Below are 27,899 nucleotides of genomic sequence, written 5' to 3'. Positions count from 1 at the left end.
AAGTCTACTCCGCCATTCAATCATGGCTGATCTATCTTTCCTTCTCAATCCCATTCTCCTGCCTTCTCCCCATAACCCCTGACAACCATACTAATCAAGAATCTGTCAATCTCCTTAAAAATACCCATTGACGACCACCACAGCTATCTGTGGCAATGAATTCCACAGATTCACCACCCTCTGACTAACGATATTCCTCCTCATCTCCTTTCTAAAGGTACATCCTTTTATTCTGAGGCTGTACCCTCTGGTCTTAGACTCCCACTAGTGTAAACATCCTTTCCACATCCAGGCCTTTCACCGTTCGGTAAGTTTCAATGAGGTTACCCCCCCCCCCCGCCGTCATCCGTCTAAACACCTGCGAATCAATAGTTTCAAAAATTGCCCCTAGTGTGGAAGGGGATGCAAACTTGCGATAGCATGGAACTAGTGTGAACGGGTGATCGATGGTCGGTGTAGTCTTTGGTGGGCGGGAAGGCCTGTTTCTGTACCGTATCTTTCAATCAATCAATATATATTGTAATGGAAACAGGCCCTTCAGCCCACCAATTCCACGCCGACCATCGATCACCCGTTCACACTAGTTCTATGTTATTCCCATTTTCGCATCCACTCCCTTACACACTAGGGGGCAATTTACAGAGGGCCGATTAACCTACAATCCTGCACGTCTTTGGGATGCGGGTGGAAACCGGAGCTCCCAGGGGCGTAGTCACAGGGAGAACGTGCAAACTCCACACAGACAGCAGCCGAGGTCAGGATCGAACCCGGCACTCTGGCACTGTGATGATTCGGCCAAGGTGACGAATTGAGAATGCCACTTGACTTGATGAGGTAAACATAGAAACATAGAAATTAGGTGCAGGAGTAGGCCATTCGGCCCTTCGAGCCTGCACCGCCATTCAATATGATCATGGCTGATCATCCAACTCAGTATCCCGTACCTGCCTTCTCTCCATACCCTCTGATCCCCTTAGCCACAAGGGCCACATCTAACTCCCTCTTAAATATAGCCAATGAACTGGCCTCGACTACCCTCTGTGGCAGGGAGTTCCAGAGATTCACCACTCTCTGTGTGAAAAAAGTTCTTCTCATCTCGGTTTTAAAGGATTTCCCCCTTATCCTTAAGCTGTGACCCCTTGTCCTGGACTTCCCCAACATCGGGAGCAATCTTCCTGCATCTAGCCTGTCCAACCCCTTAAGAATTTTGTAAGTTTCTATAAGATCTCCTCTCAATCTCCTAAATTCTAGAGAGTATAAACCAAGTCTATCCAGTCTTCATAAGACAGTCCTGACATCCCAGGAATCAGTCTGGTGAACCTTCTCTGCACTCCCTCTATGGCAATAATGTCCTTCCTCAGATTTGGAGACCAAAACTGTACGCAATACTCCAGGTGTGGTCTCACCAAGACCACTGCAGTAGAACCTCCCTGCTCCTATACTCAAATCCTTTTGCTATGAAAGCTAACATACCATTCGCTTTCTTCACTGCCTGCTGCACCTGCATGCCCACTTTCAATGACTGGTGTACCATGACACCCAGGTCTCGCTGCATCTCCCCTTTTCCTAGTCGGCCACCATTTAGATAATAGTCTGCTTTCCTGTTTTTGCCACCAAAATGGATAACCTCACATTTATCCACATTATACTGCATCTGCCAAACATTTGCCCACTCACCCAGCCTATCCAAGTCACCTTGCAGTCTCCTAGCATCCTCCTCACAGCTAACACTGCCCCCCAGCTTAGTGTCATCCGCAAACTTGGAGATATTGCCTTCAATTCCCTCATCCAGATCATTAATATATATTGTAAATAGCTGGGGTCCCAGCACTGAGCCTTGCGGTACCCCACTAGTCACTGCCTGCCATTGTGAAAAGGACCCGTTTACTCCTACTCTTTGCTTCCTGTTTGCCAGCCAGTTCTCTATCCACATCAATACTGAACCCCCAATGCCGTGTGCTTTAAGTTTGTAAACTAATCTCTTATGTGGGACCTTGTCGAAAGCCTTCTGGAAGTCCATATACACCACATCCACTGGTTCTCCCCTATCCACCCTACTAGTTACATCCTCGAAAAATTCTATAAGATTCGTCAGACATGATTTACCTTTTGTAAATCCATGCTGACTTTGTCCAATGATTTCACCACTTTCCAAATGTGCTGCTATCCCATCTTTAATAACCGACTCTAGCAGTTTCCCCACTACCGATGTTAGACTAACTGGTCTGTAATTCCCAGTTTTCTCTCTCCCTCCCTTCTTAAAAAGTGGGGTTACGTTTGCTACCCGCCAATCCTCAGGAACTACTCCAGAATCTAAAGAGTTCTGAAAGATTATTACTAATGCATCCACTATTTCTGGAGCTACTTCCTTAAGTACTCTGGGATGCAGCCTATCTGGCCCTGGGGATTTATCGTCCTTTAATCCATTTAATTTACCCAACACCACTTCCCGGCTAACCTGGATTTCACTCAATTCCTCCAACTCCTTTGACCCGCGGTCCCCTGCTATTTCCGGCAGATTATTTATGTCTTCCTTAGTGAAGACGGAACCAAAGTAGTTATTCAATTGGTCCGCCATATCCTTGTTCCCCATGATCAACTCACCTGTTTCTGACTGCAAGGGACCTACATTTGTTTTAACTAATCTCTTTCTTTTCACATATCTATAAAAACTTTTGCAGTCAGTTTTTATGTTCCCTGCCAGTTTTCTTTCATAATCTATTTTTCCTTTCCTAATTAAGCCCTTTGTCCTCCTCTGCTGGTCTCTGAATTTCTCCCAGTCCTCCGGTATGCTGCTTTTTCTGGCTAATCTTGGCCAATTCACGTCTCATACCCTCAAAATTACCTTTCTTTAAGTTCAGAACCATTGTTTCTGAATTAACAATGTCACTCTCCATCCTAATGAAGAACTCAACCATATTATGGTCACTCTTGCCCAAGGGGGCACGTACAACAAGACTGCTAACTAACCCTTCCTCATTACTCAATACCCAGTCTAAAATAGCCTGCTCTCTCGTTGGTTCCTCTACATGTTGATTTAGATAACTATCCCGCATACATTCCAAAAAATCCTCTTCCTCAGCACCCCTGCCAATTTGATTCACCCAATCTATATGTAGATTGAAGTCACCCTTATAACGGTTTTGCCTTTGTCGCACGCATTTCTAATTTCCTGTTTGATACCATCTCCAACTTCACTACTACTGTTAGGTGGCCTGTACACAACACCCACCAGCGTTTTCTGCCCCTTAGTGTTTCGCAGCTCTACCCATACCGATTCCACATCCTGCAAACTAATGTCCTTCCTTTCCATTGCGTTAATCTCCTCTCTAATCAGCAACGCTACCCCACCTCCTTTTCCTTTCTCTCTATCCCTCCTGAATATTGAATATCCCTGGATGTTCAGCTCCCAGCCTTGGTCACCCTGGAACCATGTCTCCGTGATCCCAACTATATCATAGTAATTAATAGCTATCTGCACATTCAACTCATCCACCTTATTACGAATGCTCCTTGCATTGAGACACAAAGCCTTCAGGCTTGTTTTTACAACACTCTTACCCCTTATACAATTTTGTTGAAAAGCGGCCCTTTTTGATTTTTGCCCTGGATTTTCCGGCCTGCCACTTTTACTTTTCACCTTGCTACCTATTGCTTCTACCCTCATTTTACACCCCTCTGTCTCTACGCTCACACATTTAAGAAACCCTTTCCCTTTAACTCCATCCTCCACTAGCCCATTCGACACCCCACCCCCCTTATTCAGTTTAAAACCACCCGTGTAGCAGTGGCAAACCTGCCTGCCAGAATGCTGGTCCCACACCTGTTAAGATGCAATCCGTCCCTTTTGTACAGTTCCCCCTTACCCCAAAACAGATCCCAGTGATCTAAGAATCTAAATCCCTGCCCCGTGCACCAGTTCCTCAGCCACACGTTCAGGTCCCGTATCTCCCTGTTCCTGCTCTCGCCAGCACGAGGAACTGGAAGCAAACCGGAGATAATTCAATTCAATTCAACTTTAATGTCATTGCACAAATACTGAGTATCGGTACAACGAAATGCAGTTTTGCGTCAGTCCGTAGTAGTGCATATAGAAATTTTTTTTTTTTAAAAAGAGGATACAGAACAATAGAAAATGCAGAATAATTAAACAATGGGGACGGAGGGATCGGAGGAATCTATCGGCGGAACTCCGAGTTCAGCAATGCGACGGTATGATTGTAGAAGCTGTTCTTCATCCTACTGGTACGAGACCTGAGGCTCCTGTACCGCCTCCCTGATGGGAGGAGGGCAAACAGTCCATGATTGGGGTGGGAGGGGTCTTTAATGATCATCCCAGCTCGTTTCAGACACCGTTTTCGGTGGAGGGCATCCATGGCAGGGAGTGGGGCGCCGATGATGTGCTGCGAAGTTTTCACCACCCGTTGTAGTGCCTTCCTGTCCGCAACAGTGCAGCTGCTGTACCATACCGTGAAGCAGGCGGTCAGGATGCTCTCGATGGTACACCTGTAGAAGTTGGTCAGGATCTGGGGGGACAGGTGGGCTTTCTTGAGCCTCCTCAGGAAGTAAAGGCGCTGCTGTGCCTTTTTGATCAGCTTGGAGGTGTTGAGGGACCAGGACAAATCCTCCGAGATGTGTACCCCGAGGAATTTGTAGCTGGAGACGCGCTCCACCTCAGTCCCGTTTATGTGGATGGGGGTATGTCTGCCCCCTCTGACCTTCCTGAAGTCGACAATAAGTTCCTTCGTCTTCTTGGAGTTGAGGACGAGGTTATTATTGGCACACCAGGTTGTCAGGTGCTGGACCTCCTCTCGGTAGGCTGACTCATCGTTGTCACTGATCAGTCCTACCACCGTGGTGTCGTCAGCAAACTTAATGATGGCGTTGGATCCGTACTTAGGGATGCAGTCGTGGGTGAAGAGGGAGTAGAGGAGAGGGCTGAGCACACAGCCCTGTGGCACGCCGGTGTTCAGTGTTATAGTGGTGGAGTTGAGGTTGTTGACCCTAACAGACTGTGGTCTGTTGGTGAGGAAATCCAGTGTCCAGTTGCAGAGGGAGGTGGAGATGCCAAGCCCGCTGAGTTTGGTGATCAAGCTGGCGGGGATGACAGTGTTGAAAGCGGAGCTGAAATCAATGAACAGCAACCTGATGTAGGAGTTGTTGTTGTCCAGGTGGGTCAGGGCAGAGTGTAGGGCCGCCGATATGGCGTCCTCTGTAGACCTGTTGGCCCGGTAGGCCAACTGATGGGGGTCCAGTGTGGGGGGGAGGCTGGCTTTGAGGTGAGCCAAGATCAGCCGCTCAAAGCACTTAGCAATGACAGGGGTGAGTGCCACTGGGCGGAAATCGTTGAGGCTCCCTGTGGCTGACTGTTTGGGCACTGGCACGATGGTTGATGTCTTGAGGCAAGTGGGGACAACACCCTGGGCCAGTGAGTGATTGAAAATGTCGGTAAAGACTTGGGATAGTTGTCCAGCACATGCCCTAAGCACCCGGCCAGGGATGCCATCGGGGCCGGCAGCTTTGCGCTCATTCACCTTGCTCAGTGCATCTTGTACAGCAGAGGTGGAGAGACTGAGGGGTTGTTCATTTGGGGGTGGAGCAACTTTGATGGCTGGGGTTTTGTTATCACGGTCAAAGCGAGCATAGAAATGGTTTAGCTCGTCAGGAAGGGTGGCGTTGTCTGGGGGAGGGGTGTTAACTTTCTGGTAATCGGCAAGGGATTTGATTCCTTGCCACATGCGCCTGGGGTCAGAGTTGTTATGGAAGTGCTCCTCAATCCGCCGTTTGTGATTGAGTTTGGCATTCCTAATTCCCATTTTCAGATTGGCCCTAGATGAGCTGTATCCCTCAGCGTCGCCAGATCTGTAAGCGGCATCGCGATCCTTCAGTAGGAGTCTGACCTCCCTGCTCATCCACGGCTTCTGGTTAGGGAAGGTCTTTATTTCTTTGTGTGTAGTGACATTATCGGTGCAGAATTTTATATAGTCCATAACTGTTGAGGTGTATGAGTTGATGTCCACTTGTGAATTGAAGGTGGACTGGGTAGCAAACAGACTCCAGTCTGTCTGCTGAAACTGCTGCTGTAAAACAGAGACAGCCCCCTCAGGCCAGACCTTCACTGTCCTCGTGGTAGGTTTCACACGTCTGATCAGAGGTGTGTATTTGGGGAGCAGGAACAGAGAGAGGTGGTCAGACTGACCAAGGTGGGGGAGGGGGAGGGCTTTGTAGGCTTCAGTAATATTAGTGTAAACTAAGTCCAGAATATTGTTTCCTCTGGTTGGGCAGGAAACATGCTGATGGAACCTGGGGAGTACAGTTTTGAGGTCGGAGTGGTTGAAATCACCCGCAACAATAAATGCCCCCTCTGGGTGAGCAGATAGATTTTTGCTGATAGCAGCTTGCAGCTCTTCCATTGCTAGCCTGGCATTAGCGTCCGGGGGTACATAGACTGCGGTGATAACAGTCGATGAGAATTCTCTTGGCAAATAGAAGGGCCTGCACTTTAACATCAGGTAACAACCCTGGAGGTCCTGCTTTTCAGCATTTTTCCGAGCTCTCTAAAGTCACGCTGGAGAATATTCATCCCCTTCTTTCCGACATCGTTTGTGCCGACATGCACTACCACTTCCGGATGTTCACCTTCGCCCTTGAGGATTTTCTGCACTCTGTCCGTGACATCCTGGATCCTGGCACCAGGAAGGCAGCACACCATCCTCGCATCCCGTCTGTTGCCGCAGAAACCCCTGTCCGTACCTCTCACAATGGAGTCTCCCACTACAATGGCGTTGCCTGCCTTAGGCCTTTTTGGTTTTGGCTCAACAGCCCTATTCGCATCACAAGCCAGTCCGCCGCCCAGTGTAAACACCTCTTCTGTCCCGACAGCTTCTAAGTGGGTGAACCTGTTCACAAGAGGTACAACACCCGGGGACGTTGGCATTCCATGCTTCCCTCCCGTTCTCACTGTCTCCCACCTTCTCTCTTCCAGTACCTTAGGTGTAACAATCGTACTGTAGGACTTGTCGAGGAACGACTCCGTTTCTCGGACGAACCGGAGGTCATCCACTTGCTTCTCCAGTTCCCCAACACGGCCCTTCAGGAGCTCTACCTGGATGCACTTCTCGCATTTGTAGCAGCCAGAGGCACCGGCGGTGTCCTTGACCTCCCACATACTGCAAGCATCGCACTGAATCAGCTTGCCTGACATCTCCTTCTTTCGTCTCCTCTCCGAAGACTCTCGAGCCAAAGACTCACACTTTTCTCACAGGGCACTTCACTCACTCACTGCCGCTCGCTAAGAGCAGTCTTGCTTAAATTGACTGATAAATTGCCTGATTTACCAATTTACAAACCAAATTCCTCAGTTTTCAACTGTTTTACCAGCACTGAAACTGTTTTCACTTCTCTCCTCCCACTTGGGAGGTAGGTAGCTGTTAACAAAGTTGAGACTCTCTTGCTGCAAATACAGAACCGCCACCGATTTTAACGGTGACCGGCGGTCCAGCACCTCCTTTCATTGAGACAAAATTACGAGAGCGCTATTCAAATCCCGCTGAAAATGTGGCGGCCGATCACCGGCACTTCCACGGCCAATTGCCGGGTGGAATTTGCCCCCCTGCGGCCTAGGCGGACCCAGTACCGGTACCGTTCAACTAATCTCGGAGTCCGTGACCATTCCTGGTCCGGCAAAATGGATAATCCAAGAGGCTTTGCAAACCAAGGGTGCCGGAAATCTGGCCTCAGACCCAGTACAAAGACACTTTCATCTGGGAGAAATTTGTTCCTGCATGCTCAGAAAAATATTTTAGCCAGAGTAGGATGTTCCACTTTCCCGCACAATGTAGAAATTAATCATATGAAGAGAATGTTTTTGTTTAGTTTAGAGACACAATATAGAAACAGGCCCTTCGGCCCACCGACCAATTAACCTACAAGTCCTTGGGAGCAAACCGGAGCACCTGTAAAAAACCCACGTGGTCACAGGGAGAGAGTGCAAACCGCATACAGACAGCACCCATCGTAGTCAGGATGGAACCCGGGTCTCTGGCGCTGTGAGGCAGCAACTCTACCGCTGCGCCACCGTGCCGACCAATGTGTTGATGCATTCACTATATGTCCGAACTTTATATCATCCAGATGATTTCCACATCTGGATGAGATGAGTAACACATTTTTTTATTGTTTTGCAGTCATTGAAGAAATTAAACCATGCAAATATTATCAAGCTCAAAGAAGTTATAAGGGAAAATAATCATCTTTACTTTATTTTTGAATACATGAAAGAAAACCTGTATCAACTCATGAAAGATAGGTACTTCTTTTATTCAACAGCTTATTCAACTCTATTTCTGATTTTGCTACTTTTGGGGAATTGGGGATATTATGTTTATTATTGTCATAGTCATACAGCATGGATACAGGCCCTTCGATCCATCTCTTTCATGCTGACCAAAATACCCCATCTAGGCCCATTTGGCTCATATCCCTTTAAACCTTTCCCATCCATGGACTTGTTAAAATGCCTATTAAATGTTGTTATAATGAATGAATGAATGAATGAATGAATGAATGAATGAATGAATGAATGAATGAATGAGTTTATTGGCCAAGTATTCACATACAAGGAATTTGCCTTGGTGCTCCGCCCGTAAGTGACAACAACGACATACAGTGACAGTTAGGAATGACACATAAAATATTAAACATTAACAATAAAACATTATCGATTGAACATGAGAATTAAGTAAAATACCAGAGCAAAAGGAGGCTACATATTTTTGGTTATTGAGTAGAGCTACTACTCGTGGAAAAAAGCTGTTTTTATGTCTGGCTGTGGCAGCTTTGACAGTCCGGAGTCGCCTTCCAGAGGGAAGTGATTCAAAGTGTTTGTGGCCAGGGTGAGAAGTGTCAGAGATGATCTTACCCGCTCGCTTCCTGGCCCTTGCAGTAATACCTGCCTCAACTACCTCCTCTGGCACACCTTCCATATCCTCACTACCCTCTGTGTGAAAACATTTCCTCTCAGCTTTCTATTAGTATTTAGTTCAGTTTATTGTCACGTGTATCGAGGTTGCGTGCTAACCAGTCAGCGGAAACACAATATAGTATTACAATCAAGTGTACAGATACATGATTAGGGAATAACGTTTAGTGCAAGATAAAGCCAGTAAAGTCTGATCAAAGATAGTCCGAGGGTCTCCAATGAGGTAGATAGTTGTTCAGCACTGCTCTCTGATTGTGGTAGGATGGTTCAGTTGCCTGATAACAGCTGGGAAGAAACTGTCCCCGAATCTGGAGGTGTGCGTTTTCACATTTCTATACTTTTTTTACCCTTTAAATCTTTCCCTCTCACCTTAAACATATGTCCTTTGGTTCTTCATTCCCCTACTCTCAGTAAAAGATTCTGTGTTTAAGAAGGAACTGCAGATGCTGGAAAATCGAAGGTACACAAAAATGCTGGAGAAACTCAGCGGGTGCAGCAGCATCTATGGAGCGAAGGAAATAGGCAACGTTTCGGGCCGAAACGTTGCCTATTTCCTTCGCTCCATAGATGCTGCTGCACCCGCTGAGTTTCTCCAGCATTTTTGTGTACCAAAAGATTCTGTGCATCCATCCTATATATTACCATTATGATCCTTCCCATAGCAGGGTGACCAAAACTGAAGACAAATACTCCAAATGTGGCCTCACCAATGTCTTGAACAGGCCTCTTGATTCCCCTACGCTGGGTAAACGGCTCTGTGCGTTCAACCCATCTATTCCAAGTTGGTGCATTCACCAAACTCTCTGCCTCCACCTTGGATGCAGTCCATGACAATTACAATTCGCCCCTTCTCTGTTCAACCCGTGTGTTGAGAAGAGGTATGGTTGGTATAAGCAATGATTTTGTATAAAATTCAGACTGAGTTTGTCAGGGCGGCACGGTGGCGCAGCGATAGAGATGCTGCCTCACAGCACCAGAGACACGGGTTCCATCCTGACCACGGGTGCTGTCTGCAAGGAGTTTGTACGCTCTCTCCCTGTGACCGCGTAGGTTTTCTCCGTTGCTCCGGTTTCCTCCCACTCTTCAAAGACGTTCGTACGAGTTTGTAGGTTAATTGGCTCACAAGGTCATAAGGAATAGGAGTAGAATTAGGCCATTCGGCCCATCATGTCTACTCCACCATTCAACCATGGATTATCTATCTCTCCCTCCCAACCCCATTCTCAGAGGCATGCAAGACTTCTGGACAGGCACATGAATATGCTGGAAATGGTGGGATATGGATTATGTGCAGACAGATAAGAGTTCATAACGTCATAAGTGATAGCAGTAGAATTAGGCTATTCGGCCCATAAAGTCTACTCCATTTAATTTAACTCTCCTAACCCCATTCTCATGCCTTCTCCCCATAACTTCTGACACCCGTACTAATCAAGAATCTATCTATCTCTGCCTTAAAAATATCCACTGACTTGGCCTGCACAGCCGTCTGTGGCAAATAATTCCACAGATTCACCACCCTCTGACCAAAGAAATTTCTCCTCATCTCCTTCCTAAAAGAGCGTCCGTTAATTCTGAGGCTGTGACCTCTAGTCCTAGACTCTCCCACTAGTGGAAACATCCTCTCCACAAAACTACAGCGAGTACAGGCCCAGTGCTGAGAAATACTTATCATAGGTTAACCTGCTCATTCCTGGGATCATTCTTGTAAACCTCCTGTGGACCCATCCACTCCAGAGCAAGCACATCCTTCCTCAGATATGGTGCCCAAATTTGCTCAGATTGCTTTGGTAAAATTGTAAATTGTCCCTAATGTGTGTAGGATAGTGTTAGTGTGCGGGCTGGTCGCTGGTTGATGCTGTCCAAAGGGTCTGTTTCCATGCTGTATCTCTATATAGTCTAAAGTAAAGTATTACAAATATTAACTCTACTCAAAATGACTTAACTCGATCATAGATGTTTATGTCTCTCCACAGAGATAAGTTATTTCCTGAATCGATCATTAGGAACATAATGTATCAAGTAATACAAGGATTGGCTTTTATCCACAAGCACGGTAGGTTTTTTCTAAGGGCCTGTGTAGCCCATCTCTCTTGCAAAAGATCGATACAAAATGCCGGAGTAACTCAGTGGGTCAGGCAGCACCTCTGGAGAACATGGACAGGTGACGTTCCACAGAGTGCAGGAGTAACTCAGCGAGTCAGGCAGCATCTCTGAAGAACATGGATAGGTGACGTTTCACAGAGTGCTGGAGTAACTCAGCGGGTCAGGCAGCATCTGTGGAGAACATGGATAGGTGGTATTTCACAGAGTGCTGGAGCAACTCAGCAGGCCAATAGACAATAGGTGCAGGACTAGGCCATTCGGCCCTTTGAGCCAGCACCGCCATTCAATGTTATCATGGCTGATCATCCCCAATCAGTACCCCGTTCCTGCCTTCCCCCCCAACGTACTCTAGCACTCTGTGAAACGTCACCTATCCATGTTCTCCAGAGATGCTGCCTGACCTGCTGAGTTACTCCAGCACTTTGTGAAACGTCACCTATCCATGTTCTCCAGAGATGCTGCCTGACCCGCTGAGTTACTCCAGCACTCTGTGAAACAACACCTATCCATGTTCTCCATTGATGCTGCCTGAAGTATGATGTTGTGGGAATTACAGAGACATGGCTGCAAGAGGGCCAGAGCTGGGAACTGAATATTCAAGGGTATACCTCCTATCGAAAAGACAGACAGGTGGGCAGACGGGGTGGGATAGCTCTGTTGGTGAGGAATGAAATTCAGTCCCTTGCAAGGGGTGACATTGAAACAGGAGATGTGGAGTCAGTATGGATAAAACTAAGGAATTGTACGGGTAAAAATACCCTAATGGGACTTATCTACAGGCCCCCAAACAATAGCCTGGATAGAGGGTGCAAGTTGAATCAGGAGTTAAAATTGGCATGTAGTAAAGGTAATATTAATGATCTGGATGAGGGAATTGAAGGCAATATCTCCAAGTTTGCGGATGACACTAAGCTGGGGGGCAGTGTTAGCTGTGAGGAGGATGCTAGGAGACTGCAAGGTGACTTGGATAGGCTGGGTGAGTGGGCAAATGTTTGGCAGATGCAGTATAATGTGGATAAATGTGAGGTTATCCATTTTGGTGGCAAAAACAGGAAAGCAGACTATTATCTAAATTGTGGCCGACTAGGAAAAGGGGAGATGCAGCGAGACCTGGGTGTCATGGTACACCAGTCATTGAAAGTAGGCATGCAGGTGCAGCAGGCAGTGAAGAAAGCGAATGGTATGTTAGCTTTCATAGCAAAAGGATTTGAGTATAGGAGCAGGGAGGTTCTACTGCAGTTGTACAGGGTCTTGGTGAGACCACACCTGGTGTATTGCTAACAGTTTTGGTCTCCAAATCTGAGGAAGGACATTATTGCCATAGAAGGAGTGCAGAGAAGGTTCATCAGACTGATTCCTGGGATGTCAGGACTGTTTTATGAAGAAAGACTGGATAGACTTGGTTTATACTCTCTAGAATTTAGGAGATTGAGAGGGGATCTTATAGAAACTTATAAAATTCTTAAGGGGTTGGACAGGCTAGATGCAGGAAGATTGCTCCCGATGTTGGGGAAGTCCAGGACAAGGGGCCACAGCTTAAGGATAAGGGGGAAATCCTTTAAAACAGAGATGAGAAGAACTTTTTTCACACAGAGAGTGGTGAATCTCTGGAACTCTCTGCCACAGAGGGTAGTCGAGGCCAGTTCATTGGCTATATTTAAGAGGGAGTTAGATGTGGCCCTTGTGGCTAAGGGGATCAGAGGGTATGGAGAGAAGGCAGGTACGGGATACTGAGTTGGATGATCAGCCATGATCATATTGAATGGCGGTGCAGGCTCGAAGGGCCGAATGGCCTACTCCTGCACCTAATTTCTATGTTTCTATGTTTCTAATGCTGTGGTTGTTATGGGAGATTTCAACATGCAGGTAGACTGGACCCATGAAATGGAGTTTGTGGAGTGCCTCCGCGATGGATTCTTAGAGCAGCTTGTATTGGAGCCTACCAGGGAGAAGGCAATACTAGATTTACTGTTATGTAATGAACCAGATTTGATAAAGGAACTTGAGGTTAAGGAGTCATTAGGAGGTAGTGACCATAATATGGTCAAGTTTCATCAACAATTGGAGAGGGAGAAGGGTAAATCGGAGGTGTCAGTGTTACAGTTGAATAAAGGGGACTATGGAGCCATGAGGGAGGAGCTGGCCAAAGTTGACTGGAAACATACACTAGCAGAGATAACAGTAGAACAAAAATGGCAGGTATTTCTGGGAATAATACAGAAGGTGCAGGATCAGTTCATTCCAAAGAGGAAGAAATATTCTAAGGGGAGTAAGGGGCGACCCTGGCTGACAAGGGACGTCAGGGACAGTATAAAAATAAAAGAGAAGTACAACGTAGCAAAGATGTGCAGCAAGCAAGAGGATTGGGTAATGTTTAAAGTGTTGACATGGATAGAAAATTGGTTGGCAGACAGGAAACAAAGAGTAGGGATTAACGGGTCCCTTTCAGAATGGCAGGCAGTGACTAGTGGGGTACCGCAAGGCTCGGTGCCGGGACCGCAGCTATTTACAATATACATCAATGATTTAGATGAGGGGATTCAAAGTAACATTAGCAAATTTGCAGATGACACAAAGCTGGGTGGCAGTGTGAACTGTGAGGAGGATGCTATGAGAATGCAGGGTGACTTGGACAGGTTGGGTGAGTGGGCAGATGCATGGCAGATGCAGTTTAATGTGGATAAATGTGAGGTTATCCACTTTGGTAGCAAAAACAGGAAGACAGATTATTATCTAAATGCTGTCAAGTTGGGAAAAGGGGTAGTACAACGGGATCTGGGGTCCTTGTTCATCAGCCAATTAAAGTAAGCATGCAGGTACAGTAGGCAGTGAAGAAAGCGATTGGCATGGTGGCCTTCATAACAAGAGGAGTTGAGTATAGGAACAAAGAGGTCCTTCTGCAGTTGTACAGGGCCCTAGTGAGACCACACCTGGAGTATTGCGTGCAGTCGTGGTCCCCTAATTTGAGGAAGGACATTCTTGCTATTGAGGGAGTGCAGTGTAGATTTACAAGGTTAATTCCTGGGATGGCGGGACTGTCATATGCTGAGAGAATGGAGTGGCTGGGCTTGTATACTCTGGTGTTTAGAAGGATGAGAGGGCATCTTATTGAAACATATAAGGGTTTGGACACGCTAGAGGCAGCATCTCGGGAGAACATGGATAGGTGATGTCTCTACCCGAAATGTCACCTATGGCTTTTCTCCAGAGATGCTGCCTGACCCGTTGAGTTACTCCAGTTTTTTGTGTTAATATTAGACAATGGTAAAATCCACAGATCTTTTATTTGCTAATACTGCTTCTTAAAGTGCTGTGGGCGACTCTAGTTGCTGTTTTAAGAAACTCTGGATATCTTTTAGGATTCTTTCATCGTGACATGAAGCCAGAAAACTTGCTCTGCATGGGTCCAGATCTTGTCAAAATAGGAGATTTTGGATTAGCCAGAGAGATAAGATCACGTCCACCGTACACAGACTATGTATCCACAAGATGGTAAGTCCAATTTTATATGAATTGTACATGGGACTGTTGTGGAGCAGAGAGATCTTGCTATGCAGGTGCATAATTCTTAAAGTAGTATCGCAGGTAAATAGAGTGGTCACGAAGGCTTTCAGCACATTGGCCATCAGTCAAAGTATTGAGTATAGGAGTTGGGAGGTCATGTTCCTGTTGTAGTAAGGCATTGCTGAGGGGTCAGTTAGAGTATTGTTTAAGAAAGGAACTGCAGATGCTGGAAAATCGAAGGTAGACAAAAATGCTGGAGAAACTCAGCGGGTGAGGCAGCATCTATGGAGCGAAGGAAATAGGCAACGTTTCAGATAATTGGTGGTGTACCTGTATTTGTAAAGCCATCAAATGACTTTGCAGTTTGTTCAAAAGGGAACTGCAGATGCTGGAATATCGAAGGTACACAAAATTGCTGGGGAAACTCAGCGGGTGCAGCAGCATCTATGGAGCGAAGGAAATAGGCGACGTTTCGGGCCGAAACGTCGCCTATTTCCTTCGCTCCATAGATGCTGCTGCACCCGCTGAGTTTCCCCAGCAATTTTGTGTACCAAATGACTTTGCACATTGGCTATGATTTATTTTGACAGTTTAGAAACAATGACTCCTTGCAAAACAATCTGAGAAATGTGACACCACATAACGCATTTTTTCCCATCTTAAACCTTTTCCCTGTTTTCCCAGGTATCGTGCTCCTGAAGTGCTACTGCGATCGTCAATCTATAGTTCTCCGATAGATATTTGGGCAATCGGATGCATTATGGCTGAACTGTACACTCTGAGGCCGCTCTTTCCCGGAGTCAGCGAGGTGGATGAAATCTTTAAAATTTGCCAAGTGCTGGGCACACCAAAGAAAGTAGGTGACAATGTGGGAATTTTACAAAGTAACTTTCCTTTTGGAAATCTACCATACGTCACCACAGCTCCACACTCTTAAATCTCTACTCCTGCAGCACCATTTCTTACTGTACACTGTAAACGGCTCGATTGCAATCACGAGCAGTCTTTCCGCTGACTGGTTAGCACGTGACAAAAGCTGTTCACTGTGCCTCGGTACACGTGACAATAAACTAAACTGAACTGAACTAAATCTTGGGCATGAAGACAACAATGGCAGAGTGGTAAAGGGCCTGTCCCACTGTACGAGCCAATTCAAGAGTTCTCCCGAGTTTCCCCTGATTCGAACTCGGAGAATTACGGTAATAGCCGCTCGTAGGTACTCGGGGCTCTCGTGGACTTTTTTCAACATGTTGAAAATCTTCACGAGTCTTCACGAGCTTACCGCGTTTCTCGAGTACCTACTGATACCATTACGAGCCGCTAAGAGACATCCCGAGCTCTGACGCACCCGCTACGTACATTCTACGTGCTTACCACGAGTTTGATTTTTTTTTAAACTCGGGAGAGCTCTTGAATTAGCTCGTACAGTGGGACAGCCCCTTTAAGCTGCTGCCTCATGGTGCCAGAGACCCGGGCTTAATCGTAATTAGTCGGATAGTGCTAACATGCAGGGATCGCTGGGCAGTGGGCCTCTTTCCGTGCTGTATCTCTAAACTAAACTAAACTAAACTAGACAAGACAAGATAGGTCAGAAGGCTTGTTCCTATGCTGTTCGATGAGACCATGAAAGGATTTGACAGCGTACCATCCCCAGTCGAATGGGTTGGTGGAGCAGTTCCACCGCTGTCTGAAGGCCGCGCTGACTTTAGCGGCCGCTTTCCAGTTGCTGACAGGAAAGCCCCTCACGTTTGATTTCGCCAAGGTTTCGGATCCTTGGTCCGCCCGTCAGCAGCGCCAACTGCCGGCTATTTCGGAGTATACAACGGACGTCCGGCACATCGCTGGGAAATGCAACCTCGTGGCGGATGCTTTGTCCCATCCGGCAATTGCAGCCGTGCTTAACCCGGCCTTGGGGATAGATTACTCTTCCTTGGCGGCGGCCCAACTGGCGGATGATGAGATGCCGGCGTACTGCACTTGGTGCTTAAGGACGTGCCGTTGGGTGCCTCGGGTTCCATCCTCTGCGACGTGAGTGCAGGTCAGCCGAGGCCTATCGTTCCGGCGGCCTGGCCCCGTTGTGTGTTTGAGGTGATCCATGGGTTGGCCTACCCATCGAACCGGGTCACGGTCTCCATGGTGGCCGCAAGGTTTATGTGGCACGGACTTCAGAAGCAGGTTGCTCGCTGGGCCCTGGCATGCATCCCGTGCCAGATATCGAAGAGGCCACCCCGCTCATGGACACTTCAACTCAGTCATGTGCTCGTGCCCTCGTGGCAACTTGGATTGCCCGCTTTGGGGTTCCACTGCACATCACATCCGACCGGAGCACCCAGTTCATGTCTGAACTGTGGTCCGCCATGGCCCGCCTGTTGGGGACGCAGCTCCATCACTCAACAGCGTACCATCCCCAGTCAAATGGGGATGGTTCCACAATTGTCTGAAGGCCGCCCTGAAGGCTCGTCTCACAGGCCTTGGGTGGATGGACGAGTTGCCATGATGTCCTGTTGGGGATTCGGACGGCCCCCAAGGAGGATCTGTCATGGTCCTCCGCGGAGTTAGTATATGGTGCTTCGCTCCAGGAGTTTGTCCCTGCTGCTGATGGGTCCCAGGAATCCCCGTCATCGGTGCTGATCCGCTTGTGGGAGAGGGTCGGCGCTCTGTCTCCCATCCCAACGTCGCGTCATGGAGTGGCCCCTTCCCATGTGCCACTGCCGCTGATGGGCTGCCCGTATGTCTTTCTTTGCCGTGACTCCCACAGGTCGCCCTTGCAGCGCACGTATGAAGGTCCCTTTCGCGTGCTGCGGCACGGGCCTACTACATTTGATTTGGACATGGGAGGCCGGCGTGAAACTGTGTCTGTGGCTCGTTTGAAACCAGCCCACTTGGACCTGAACGAGCCAGTCCATGTGGCTCAACCTCCCCATCACAGGCGTCCGCCGTCCCGGGCTCACGGAGATTCTTCCGAACCGAGCAAGCCCCCGGGGCATGGGATTGTATCGACGCGTTCGGGCCGCCCCGTTCGGCGTCCCATTCAGTTTAGTGCCTCTGGTTCTGGGGGGGGGGGTCATGTGGCGGCACCTGGTGGCAAGCCACGGGCACAACGAATCCTCGGCTCTGGAGGGAGGCGTCTCGATGTGGGAGGCGCTAGTCACGGGGTCGGTACCTGAGTTGGTATTTAAGGTCGGGCAACGCCCGTGACCTGGGAGGAGTAGGGAGCTGTATCGGAGAGAATAAACACGTCTAGTGTCCGCTTAGGTTTTGGCTGGACTCCTGCTACAGTACAATATTTAGTGCAAAGATATTACATTGAAGTCTGATAAAGTCCGATTAAAGATAGGTCAAAGGTCTTCATTGAGGTAGATGGGAGATCAGGAATAGGTCCGCAGAGACCTAATATTCTTCATTTAAACCTTGTCTAGTTTATTGTAACGTGTATCAAGGTACAGTGAAAAGCTTTTGTTTCATGCTACCCAGTCTGCAGAGAGGCAAGTCTACCCGCAGAAAGACAATGCATGATTACAATCCAGCCATTTACAGTATAAAGATACATGATAAGGGAATAACATTTAGTGCAAGGTAAAGCCAGCAAAACGCTAGGGAGTAGAAATAGGTTAAAATCGATTTAAAGGAGTCGATGGAGGGGGCAGTTCTGATGGGAAGAGGGATGCTGTTCCACAGTCTAGGTGCTGCAACCGCAAAACGCGGTCGCCCCTGAGCTTAAACCTAGACCGCGGGATAGTCAGTAGCCCCAAGTCGGCCGACCTGAGGGACCTGGAGGTAGAATGGTGGGTTAGAAGATTTTTGATATAGGAGGGGGCAAGCCCGTTAAGGGCTTTGTATACGAATAAGAGAAGTTGATTCTGTACCGCACTGGGAGCCAGTGGAGAGAGGCCAGAATCGGGGTGATGTGGTCCCTTTTACGGGTACCCGTCAGAAGTCTCGCTGCAGCGTTTTGAACCAATTGTAGGTGGGACAGGGATGATTGGCTGATGCCAGTGTATAGGGAGTTGCAGTAGTCTAGGCGGGAGGAGATACATGCGTGGATGATTTTTTTCAAGGTCATCGAATTGGAGGAATGGTTTGATGATTCAGTTGCCTGATAACAGCTGGGAAGAAACTGTCCCTGAATCTGGAGGTGTGCGTTTCCACACTTCTTTACCTTTTGCCTGATGGGAGAGGGGAGAAGAGGGAGTGGCCAGGGTGCGACTCGTCCTTGATTATACAGCTGGCGTTGCCGAGGCAGCGTGAGGTGTAGATGGAGTCAATGGAAGGGAGGTTGGTTTGTGCGATGGCCTGGGCTGCGTCCACAATTCGCTGCAATTTCTTGCGGTCCTGCGGAGCTGTTCCCAAACCAAGCTGTGATGCATCCCGACAAAATGCTTTCCATGGTGCATCTGTAATATAGGTAACGTCAACTTAATATTGTAGTTAATTTGTGGAGCTCATTGCCACAGAGGGCTGTGGAGGCCGAGTCAGTGGGTATTTTTAAGGCAGAGATAGACAAATTATTGATTAGAACGGGTGTCAAGGGTTTTGGGAAGAAGGCAGGAAAAATGGGATTAGGAGGCAGAGATCAGCCATGATTGAATGGCGGAGTGGACTCGATGGGCCGAATGGCCTAGTGCTAAACCTATAACTTGTGAACTTGTTTATCTTGGGGGGGAAAAGTCCCTGTGTTTAACTGAGAGCGATCTTGTTCCCCTTCACAGAGCGAGTGGCCGGAAGGTTATCAGCTTTCGGCTGCCATGAATTTCCGTTTTCCACAGTGTGTGCCCATTCACCTGAAGGCATTGATACCCAATGCAAGCGATGACGCAATTCAGCTACTTAAAGAAACGCTTTATTGGGATCCTAAAAGGCGACCAAATGCCAGTCAAGTAAGTTAACAGGGGCGGCACGGTGGCGCAGCGGTAGAGTTGCTGCCTCTCAGCGCCAGAGACCCGAATTTGATCCCGACTACGGGCGCTGTCTGTACGGAGTTTGTACGTTCTCCCTGTAACTATATGCTGAGTGAATGGAGCAGCTGGGCTTGTACACTCTGGAGTTTAGAAGGATGAGAGGGAATCTCATTGAAACATATAAGATTGTTAAGGGCTTGGACACACTAGAGGCAGGAAACATGTTCGCGATGTTGGGGGAGACCAGAACCAGGGGCCACTGTTTAAGAATAAGGAGTAAGCCATTTAGAACGGAGATGAGGAAACACTTTTTCTCACAGAGAGTGGTGAGCCTGTGGAATTCTCTGCCTCAGAGGGCGGTGGAGGCTGGTTCTCTGGATGCTTTCAAGAGAGAGCTAGATAGGGCTCTTAAAAATAGTGGAGTCAGGGGATATGGGGAGAAGGCAGGAACGGGGTACTGATTGGGGATGATCAACCATAATCACATTGAATGGCAGTGCTAGCTCGAAGGGCCAAATGGCCTACTCCTACACCTATTGTCTATTGTCTATTGTAACCTGTGTGGGTTTTCTCCGAGATCTTCAGTTTCCTCCCCACACACCAAAAACTTACCGATATGTAGGTTTGGTATAAATGTAAATTGTCCCCAGTGTGTGCAGGATTAGTATAAGTGTGCAGAGATCGCTGGTCAGTGCGGACTCGGTGGGCCGAAGGACTGTATCTCTCAACTAAACTAAACTAATCTAAACGGAGAAAGGAATATTCTGTAACTTTTGTACATTTTGATAAACTGAGGTTACAATTATGTTTCCAGCAACTGCAGATGTTGATTTACAAAGAAAGGACACAATGTGCTGGAGTAATTCAGCGGGTCAGGCAGCATCTGTGGAGAACATGGATAGGTGACGTTTCACAATGTGCTGGAGTAACTCAGCGAGTCAGGCAGCATCTGTGGAGAACATGGATAGGTGACAAGGGCAGTCATTGCAAGCCCTTTTTTGCAGAGAGAATTAAGTCAACTTTCAAGGGAATTGAGAGGTTGCGGGTGTTAGAAACATAGAAAATAGGTGCAGGAGTAGGCCATTCGGCCCTTCGAGACTGCACCGCCATTCAATATGATCATGGCTGATCATCCCCAATCAGTATCCCGTACCTGCCTTCTCTCCATACCCCCTGATCCCTTTAGCCACAAGGGCCACATCTAACTCCCTCTTAAATATAGCCAATGAACTGGCCTCAACTACCCTCTGTGGCAGAGAATTCCAGAGATTCACCACTCTCTGTGTGAAAAATGTTTTTCTCATCTCGGTCTTAAAGGATTTCCCTCTTATCCTTAAGCTCTGACCCCTTGTCCTAGACTTCCCCAACATCGGGAACAATCTTCCTGCATTTAGCCTGTCCAACCCCTTAAGTATTTTGCAAGTTTCTATAAGATCCCCCCTCAATCTCCTAAATTCAAGCGAGTATAAGCCAAGTCTATCCAGTCTTTCTTCATATGAAAGTCCTGACATCTCAGGAATCAGTCTGGTGAACCTTCTCTGTACTCCCTCTATGGCAAGAATGTCTTTCCTCAGATTAGGAGACCAAAACTGTACGCAATACTCCAGGTGTGGTCTCACCAAGACCCTGTACAACTGCAGTAGAACCTCCCTGCTCCTATACTCAAATCCTTTTGCTATGAAAGCTAACATACCATTCGCTTTCTTCACTGGCTGCTGCACCTGCATGCCTACTTTCAATGACTGGTGTACCATGACACCCAGGTCTCGTTGCATCTCCCCTTTTCCTAATCGGCCACCATTTAGATAATAGTCTGCTTTCCTGTTTTTGTCACCAAAATGGATAACCTCACATTTATCCACATTATACTGAATCTGCCAAACATTTGCCCACTCACCCAGCCTATACAAGTCACCTTGCAGTCTCCTAGCATCCTCCTCACAGCTAACACTGCCCCCCAGCTTAGTATCATCAGCAAACTTGGAGATGTTGCCTTCAATTCCCTCATCCAGATCATTAATATATATTGTAAATAGCTGGGGTCCAAGCACTGAGCCTTGCGGTACCCCACTAGTCACTGCCTGCCATTGTGAAAAGGACCCGTTTACTCCTACTCTTTGCTTCCTGTTTGCCAGCCAGTTCTCTATCCACATCAATACTGAACCCCCAATACCGTGTGCTTTAAGTTTGTATACTAATCTCTTATGTGGGACCTTGTCGAAAGCCTTCTGAAAGTCCAGATATAACACATCCACTGGTTCTCCCTTATCCACTCTACTAGTTACATCCTCGAAAATTTCTATAAGATTCGTCAGACATGATTTACCTTTCGTAAATCCATGCTGACTTTGTCCAATGATTTCACCACTTTCCAAATGTGCTGCTATCCTATCTTTAATAACTGACTAGCAGTTTCCCCACTACCGATGTTAGACTAACTGGTCTGTAATTCCCCGTTTTCTCTCTCCCTCCCTTTTTAAAAAGTGGGGTTACGTTAGCTACCCTCCAATCCTCAGGAACTACTCCAGAATCTAAAGAGTTTTGAAAAATTATCACTAATGCATCCACTATTTCTGGAGCTACTTCCTTAAGTACTCTGGGATGCAGCCTATCTGGCCCTGGGGATTTATCGGCCTTTAATCCATTCAATTTACCCAACACCACTTCCCGACTAACCTGGATTTCTCTCAGTTCCTCCATCTCCTTTGACCCGCGGTCCCCTGCTATTTCCGGCAGATTATTTATGTCTTCCTTAGTGAAGACGGAACCAAAGTAGTTATTCCATTGGTCCGCCATATCCTTGTTCTCCATGATCAATTCTCCTGTTTCTGACTGCAAGGGACCTACAATTGTTTTAACTAATCTCTTTCCCTTCACATATCTATAAAAACTTTTGCAGTCAGTTTTTATGTTCCCTGCCAGTTTTCTTTCATAATCTATTTTCCCTTTCCTAATTAAGCCCTTTGTCCTCTGCTGGTCTCTGAATTTCTCCCAGTCCTCTGGTATGCTGCTTTTTCTGGCTAATTTGTACGCATCATCTTTTGTTTTGATACTATCCCTGATTTCCCTTGTTATCCACAGATGCATTACTTTCCCTGATTTATTCTTTTGCCAAACTGGGATGAACAATTTTTGTAGTTCATCCATGCAGTCTTTAAATGCCTTCCATTGCATATCCACCGCCAACCCTTTTAGAATTAATTGCCAGTCAATCTTGGTTACCTTACTTTAAGTTCAGAACCATTGTTTCTGAATTAACAATGTCACTCTCCATCCTAATGAAGAACTCAACCATATTATGGTCACTCTTGCCCAAGGGGGCACGCACAACAAGACTGCTAACTAACCCTTTCTCATTACTCAATACCCAGTCTAGAATACCTGCTCTCTCGTTGGTTCCACTACATGTTGGTTTAGAAAACTATCCCGCATACATTCCAAGAAATCCTCTTCCTCAGCACCCCTGCCAATTTGATTCATCCAATCTATATGTAGATTGAAGTCACCCATTATAACTGTTTTACCTTTGTTGCACGCATTTCTAATTTCCTGTTTGATGCCATCCCCAACTTCACTACTACTGTTAGGTGGCCTGTACACAACACCCACTAGTGTTTTCTGCCCCTTAGTGTTTCGCAGCTCTACCCATATCAATTCCACATCCTCCAAGCTAATGTCCTTCCTTTCCATTGCGTTAATCTCCTCTCTAACCAGCAACGCTACCACACCTCCTTTTCCTTTCTGTCTTTCCCTCCTGAATATTGAATATCCCTGGATGTTCAGCTCCCAGCCTTGGTCACCCTGGAGCCATGTCTCCGTGATCCCAACTATATCATAATCATTAATAGCTATCTGCACATTCAACTCATCCACCTTATTACGAATGCTCCTTGCATTGAGACACAAAGCCTTCAGGCTTGTTTTTACAACGCTCTTACCCCTTTTACAATTATGTTGAAAAGTGGCCCTTTTTGATTTTTGCCCTGGATTTGTCTGCCTGCCACTTTTACTTTTCACCTTGCTACCTATTGCTTCCATCCCCATTTTACACCCCTCTGTCTCTCTGCTCACCCATTTAAGAACCCCACCACCTCTTATTCTCTGTTTATTATTGTTTTCTTCTTTCCCCCCTACATGTTGGGTCTGAGTGCTTCCCTTCTCTGCCTCCTGCCTCACACACTGTCTACTAGCTTTCTCTATTTGAGTCCCTCTCCCCAACCGTTCTAGTTTAAAGTCTCCCCAGTAGCCTTTGCAAATCTCCCCGCCAGGATATTGGTCCCCCTCGGGTTCAAGTGCAACCCATCCTTTTTGTACAGGTCGCACCTTCCACAAAAGAAGTCCCAATGATCCAGAAATTTGAATCCCTGCCCTCTGCACCAGTCCTTCAGCCACGCATTTATCCTCCACCTCGCTCCATTCCTACTCTCACTGTCGCGTGACACAGGCAGTAATCCCGAGATTGTTACCTTTGCGGTCCTTCTCTTTAACTCCCCTCCTAACACCCTAAATTCTCCTTTCAGGACCTCTTCTCTTTTTCTACCTATGTCATTGGTACCTATATGCACCACGACCTCGGGCTCCTCTCCCTGCCATTTCAGGATATCTTGGACACGTTCAGACACATCCCAGACCCTGGCACCAGGGAGGCAAACTACCATCCGGGTCTCCCGACTGCGTCCACAGAATCGCCTGTCTGACCCCCTAACTATAGAGTCCCCTATTAGTATTGCCCTCCTCTTCTTTTCCTTACCCTTCTGAGCAACAGGACCAGTCTCTGTACCGGAGGCCCGGCCGCTGTCGCTACCCCCAGGTAGGCTGTCCCCCCCCCAACAGTACTCAAACAGGAGTACTTATTGTCAAGGTGTACAGCCACCGGGGTACTCTCTAGTCCCTGCCTGTGCCCCTTGCCTCTCCCAACCGTGACCCACTTGCCTGCCTCATGTGGTCTTGGAGTGACCACCTCCCTGTAACTCTTCTCAATGACTTCCTCGCTCTCCCTGACCAGACGGAGGTCATCGAGCTGCTGCTCCAGGTTCCTAATACGGTCCCTTAGGAGCCCCATCTCGACGCACCTGGCGCAGATGTGGACGTCTGTAAGGCTGTCAGGTTCCTTGATCTCCCACATCTGACATCCAGAACAGCAAACTGCCCTGGCCCTCATTCTCCCCTCTTACCTAGGATACAATACAAATCAAACTGCCACAATACAATACAATCAGCAGGGATCTGACTCCCAATCAGCTGCTCCCTCTTGTCAGCTTCCACCAATCAGCGGCTTCCTCAAGCCCACTTGTTTTGAAGTGCGAATGGAACTTGGAACATTGTATGGTTGTTATATGGTTGCAGATTTGGGTTCCTCCCTCGGCGACCTCTCCAACGGCTCTCGGGCCTCTGCAAGCCACAAGCCCCGCGCTCGGGTTTTATCCCTACCGCTCAGGTGTAGCTCCTCCCTCCGCGACCTCTCCAACGGCTCTCGGGCCTCTGTAAGCAACAAGCCCCGCGCTCGGGTTTTATCCCTACCGCTCGGGTGTAGCTCCTCCCTCCGCGACCTCTCCAACGGCTCTCGGGCCTCTGGGCCCCTTAGGGGTTATGGGGAGAAGCCAGGAGAATGGGTTTGAGATGGTTAGATAGATCCGCCATGATTGAATGGTGGAGTAGACGATGGGCCGAATGGCCTAATTCTGCTCCTATAACTTATGAACTTAAACTAGATGACCTTGCTCATCTCTTTTGTTATGACTCTTTTAGTTTATTATTCATCACGTGAACTGAGGTACAGTGAAAAGCTTTCTCTTATGTGCTATCCAGTCATTGGAAAGACTACACATGATTACAATCATTCAGTCTACAGTGTACAGATACAAGATAATGGGCATAACGTTCAGTGTAATATGCAGTTTATTGCTTCTACTCCATTGAGTCATTGTCTTCCAGCATGGAAACAGGCCTGTAAAGTCCGACTCGATAGTTCAAAAGTCTCCACTGAGGTAGATGGGAGGACAGGACCACTCTCAATTTGTTGGTTGGATTGTTCAGTTGCCTGAGGACAACTGGAGAGAAACAGTCCCTTGAATTTGGAGGAGTGTGTTTTCAGACTTCTGTACCTCTTGCCTGATGGGAGAGGGGAGAAGAGTGAGTGGCCGGGGGTGCGACTGGTCCTTGATGATGCTGCTAGCCTTGCTGAGGCAGCATGAGGTGTAAATGGAGTCAATGGAAGGGAGGTTGGTTTGCGTGATGGTCTGGGCTGCGTCCACAACTCTGCAATTTCTCACCGGCTTGGATGGAGCTGTTCCCAAACTGAGCTGTGATGCATCCCGATAAAATGCTTTCTGCGGCGCATCTGTAGAAGTTGGTGAGGGCTGTTATAGAGTTACATAGAGTGAAAACAGGCCCTTCAGCCCAACTTGCCCACGCCGACCAAAATGTCCCAGCTACACTAGTCCCACCTGCCCGCATTTGGCACAGATCCCTCTAAACATAGAAACTTAGAAACATAGAAAATAGGTGCAGGAGGAGGCCATTCGGCCCTTCGAGCCAGCACCGCCATTCATTGCGATCATGGCTGATCGTCCCCAATCAAGAACCCGTGCCTGCCTTCTCCCCATATCCCTTGATTCCACTAGCCCCTAGATCTCTATCTAACTCTCTTAAATCCATCCAGTGATTTGGCCTCCACTGCCCTCTGTGACAGAGAATTCCACAAATTCACAACTCTCTCGGTGAAAAAGTTTTTTCTCATCTCAGTCTTAAATGGCCTCCCATTTATTCTAAGACTGTGGCCCCTGGTTCTGGACTCGCCCAACATTGGGAACATTTTTCCTGCATCTAGCTTGTCCAGTCCTTTTATAATTTTATATGTTTCTATAAGATCCCCCCTCATCCTTCTAAACTCCAGTGAATACAAGCCTAGTCTTTTCAATCTTTCCCCATATGACAGTCCCGCCATCCCAGGGATCAATCTCGTGAACCTACGCTGCACTGCCTCAATCACAAGGATGTCCTTCCTCAAATTAGGAGACCAAAACTGTACGCAATACTCCAGATGTGGTCTTACCAGAGCCCTATACAACTGCAGAAGAACCTCTCTATTCTTGTATTGAAATCCTCTTGTTATGAAACCTGTCCTATCCCTAGGTTTTGGGCCTGCCAACCCTCCTTAAGTATTGGTTGACCATTTTTCTTGTCCATATAGCTTCAATGTGGCTCGTTACTAACAATTTTAAAATGGATTCTAAGTCTGGGCATTTGAAATTATAGGCACTTCGATATCCTTACTTCCAAGTGGGCCAAGCACTGGGCGCCCCTCTGACACCGTACGTTCAGCCTCCGCAGGTGCCGAAGAAAATAACTCAGCCGACGGAGGTCAAGCAAGAAATATTGCCAAAGTACAAGCTTCAGCCCCAGCCCCAGCCTCCATCTCAGCCTCAGCTGAAAGGCACAAATCAGCCACTGCGACAAGTGCAAATCCCACAGATGACTGCCAACCAGCGAGAACCGGAGAGGGAGGCGGTGAAATACAAGCCAGCCCCTCTTCCCGCTATCACCAATAATGCCTACCTGGTAAGATGCGCTTGAATGCACTGGGACTCTACTCACTGACGTTTGGAAGGACGAGCGGGGGGGGGGTCAAAGACCTGGAGAAACTCAGCGGGTGAGGCAGCATCTATGGAGCGAAGGAAATAGGCAACGTTTCAGATAATTGGTGGTGTACCTGACTTTGCATCAAATGACTTTGCACATTGGCTATGATTTATTTTGACAGTTTAGAAACAATGAATCCTTGCAGAACAATCTGAGAAAAAGGGTCTCGACTCGAAACATCGCCTATTTCCATCGCTCCATAAGGGTCTCGACCCGAAACGTCGCCTATTTCTTTTGCTCCATAGATGCTGCCTCACCCGCTGAGTTTCTCCGGCATTTTTGTCTACCTTCGATATTTCCAGCATCTGCAGTTCCTTCTTAAAAAGAAGTCAAAGACCTGGTTCGAGTAGACGTGGAGAGGATGTTTCCACCAGTGGGAGAGTCGAGGACCAGAGGTCACAGCCTCAGAGTTAAAGGGCGTCCCTTTAGTCTCTTCACACTGTGTTTTTGATTTTCTGTTTTTGGATTGAATTCTGTTTTTAATTTGTGTCTCTGTGATGTCTTTTTTACCTGTTCTATTCCGATTATATGTTTTTATTCCGATTACTATGTAAGGTGTCCTTGAGATGTCTGAAAGGCGCCCATTAAATAAAATTTATTATTATTATTATTATTTAGGAAGGAGATGAGGAGGAATTCCTTTAGTCAGGGGGTGGTGAATCTGTGGAAATCATTGCCACAGAAGGCTGTGGAGACCAAGTCAGTGGATATTTTTTAAGGCAGAGATAGACGGATTCTTGATTAGTACGGCTGTCAGAGGGTATGTGGAG

At 47.4% G+C, this 27,899-nt stretch overlaps 1 protein-coding gene across 3 annotated transcripts in view; it reads left to right on the top strand.

Moving 5' to 3' along the window:
• Positions 1 to 27,899, top strand: part of mak (male germ cell associated kinase) — a 76,508-nt gene that overhangs the window by 20,482 nt on the left and 28,127 nt on the right. For 2 of the 3 annotated variants that reach the window (XM_033014902.1, XM_033014894.1), the window contains exons 4-9: positions 8,187 to 8,308; positions 10,957 to 11,036; positions 14,446 to 14,578; positions 15,275 to 15,446; positions 19,300 to 19,467; positions 26,746 to 27,048. In XM_033014902.1, the coding sequence (XP_032870793.1) occupies positions 8,187 to 8,308; positions 10,957 to 11,036; positions 14,446 to 14,578; positions 15,275 to 15,446; positions 19,300 to 19,467; positions 26,746 to 27,048 (978 nt within the window). The remainder of the gene's footprint in view (positions 1 to 8,186; positions 8,309 to 10,956; positions 11,037 to 14,445; positions 14,579 to 15,274; positions 15,447 to 19,299; positions 19,468 to 26,745; positions 27,049 to 27,899) is intronic. The other variant, XM_033014908.1, reaches the window with a different exon arrangement.

The sequence above is a fragment of the Amblyraja radiata genome, chromosome 2 (assembly GCF_010909765.2).
Source record: "Amblyraja radiata isolate CabotCenter1 chromosome 2, sAmbRad1.1.pri, whole genome shotgun sequence".
NCBI classification, from domain to species: Eukaryota; Metazoa; Chordata; class Chondrichthyes; order Rajiformes; family Rajidae; genus Amblyraja; species Amblyraja radiata.
This window is presented reverse-complemented; position numbering and strand designations above follow the sequence as displayed.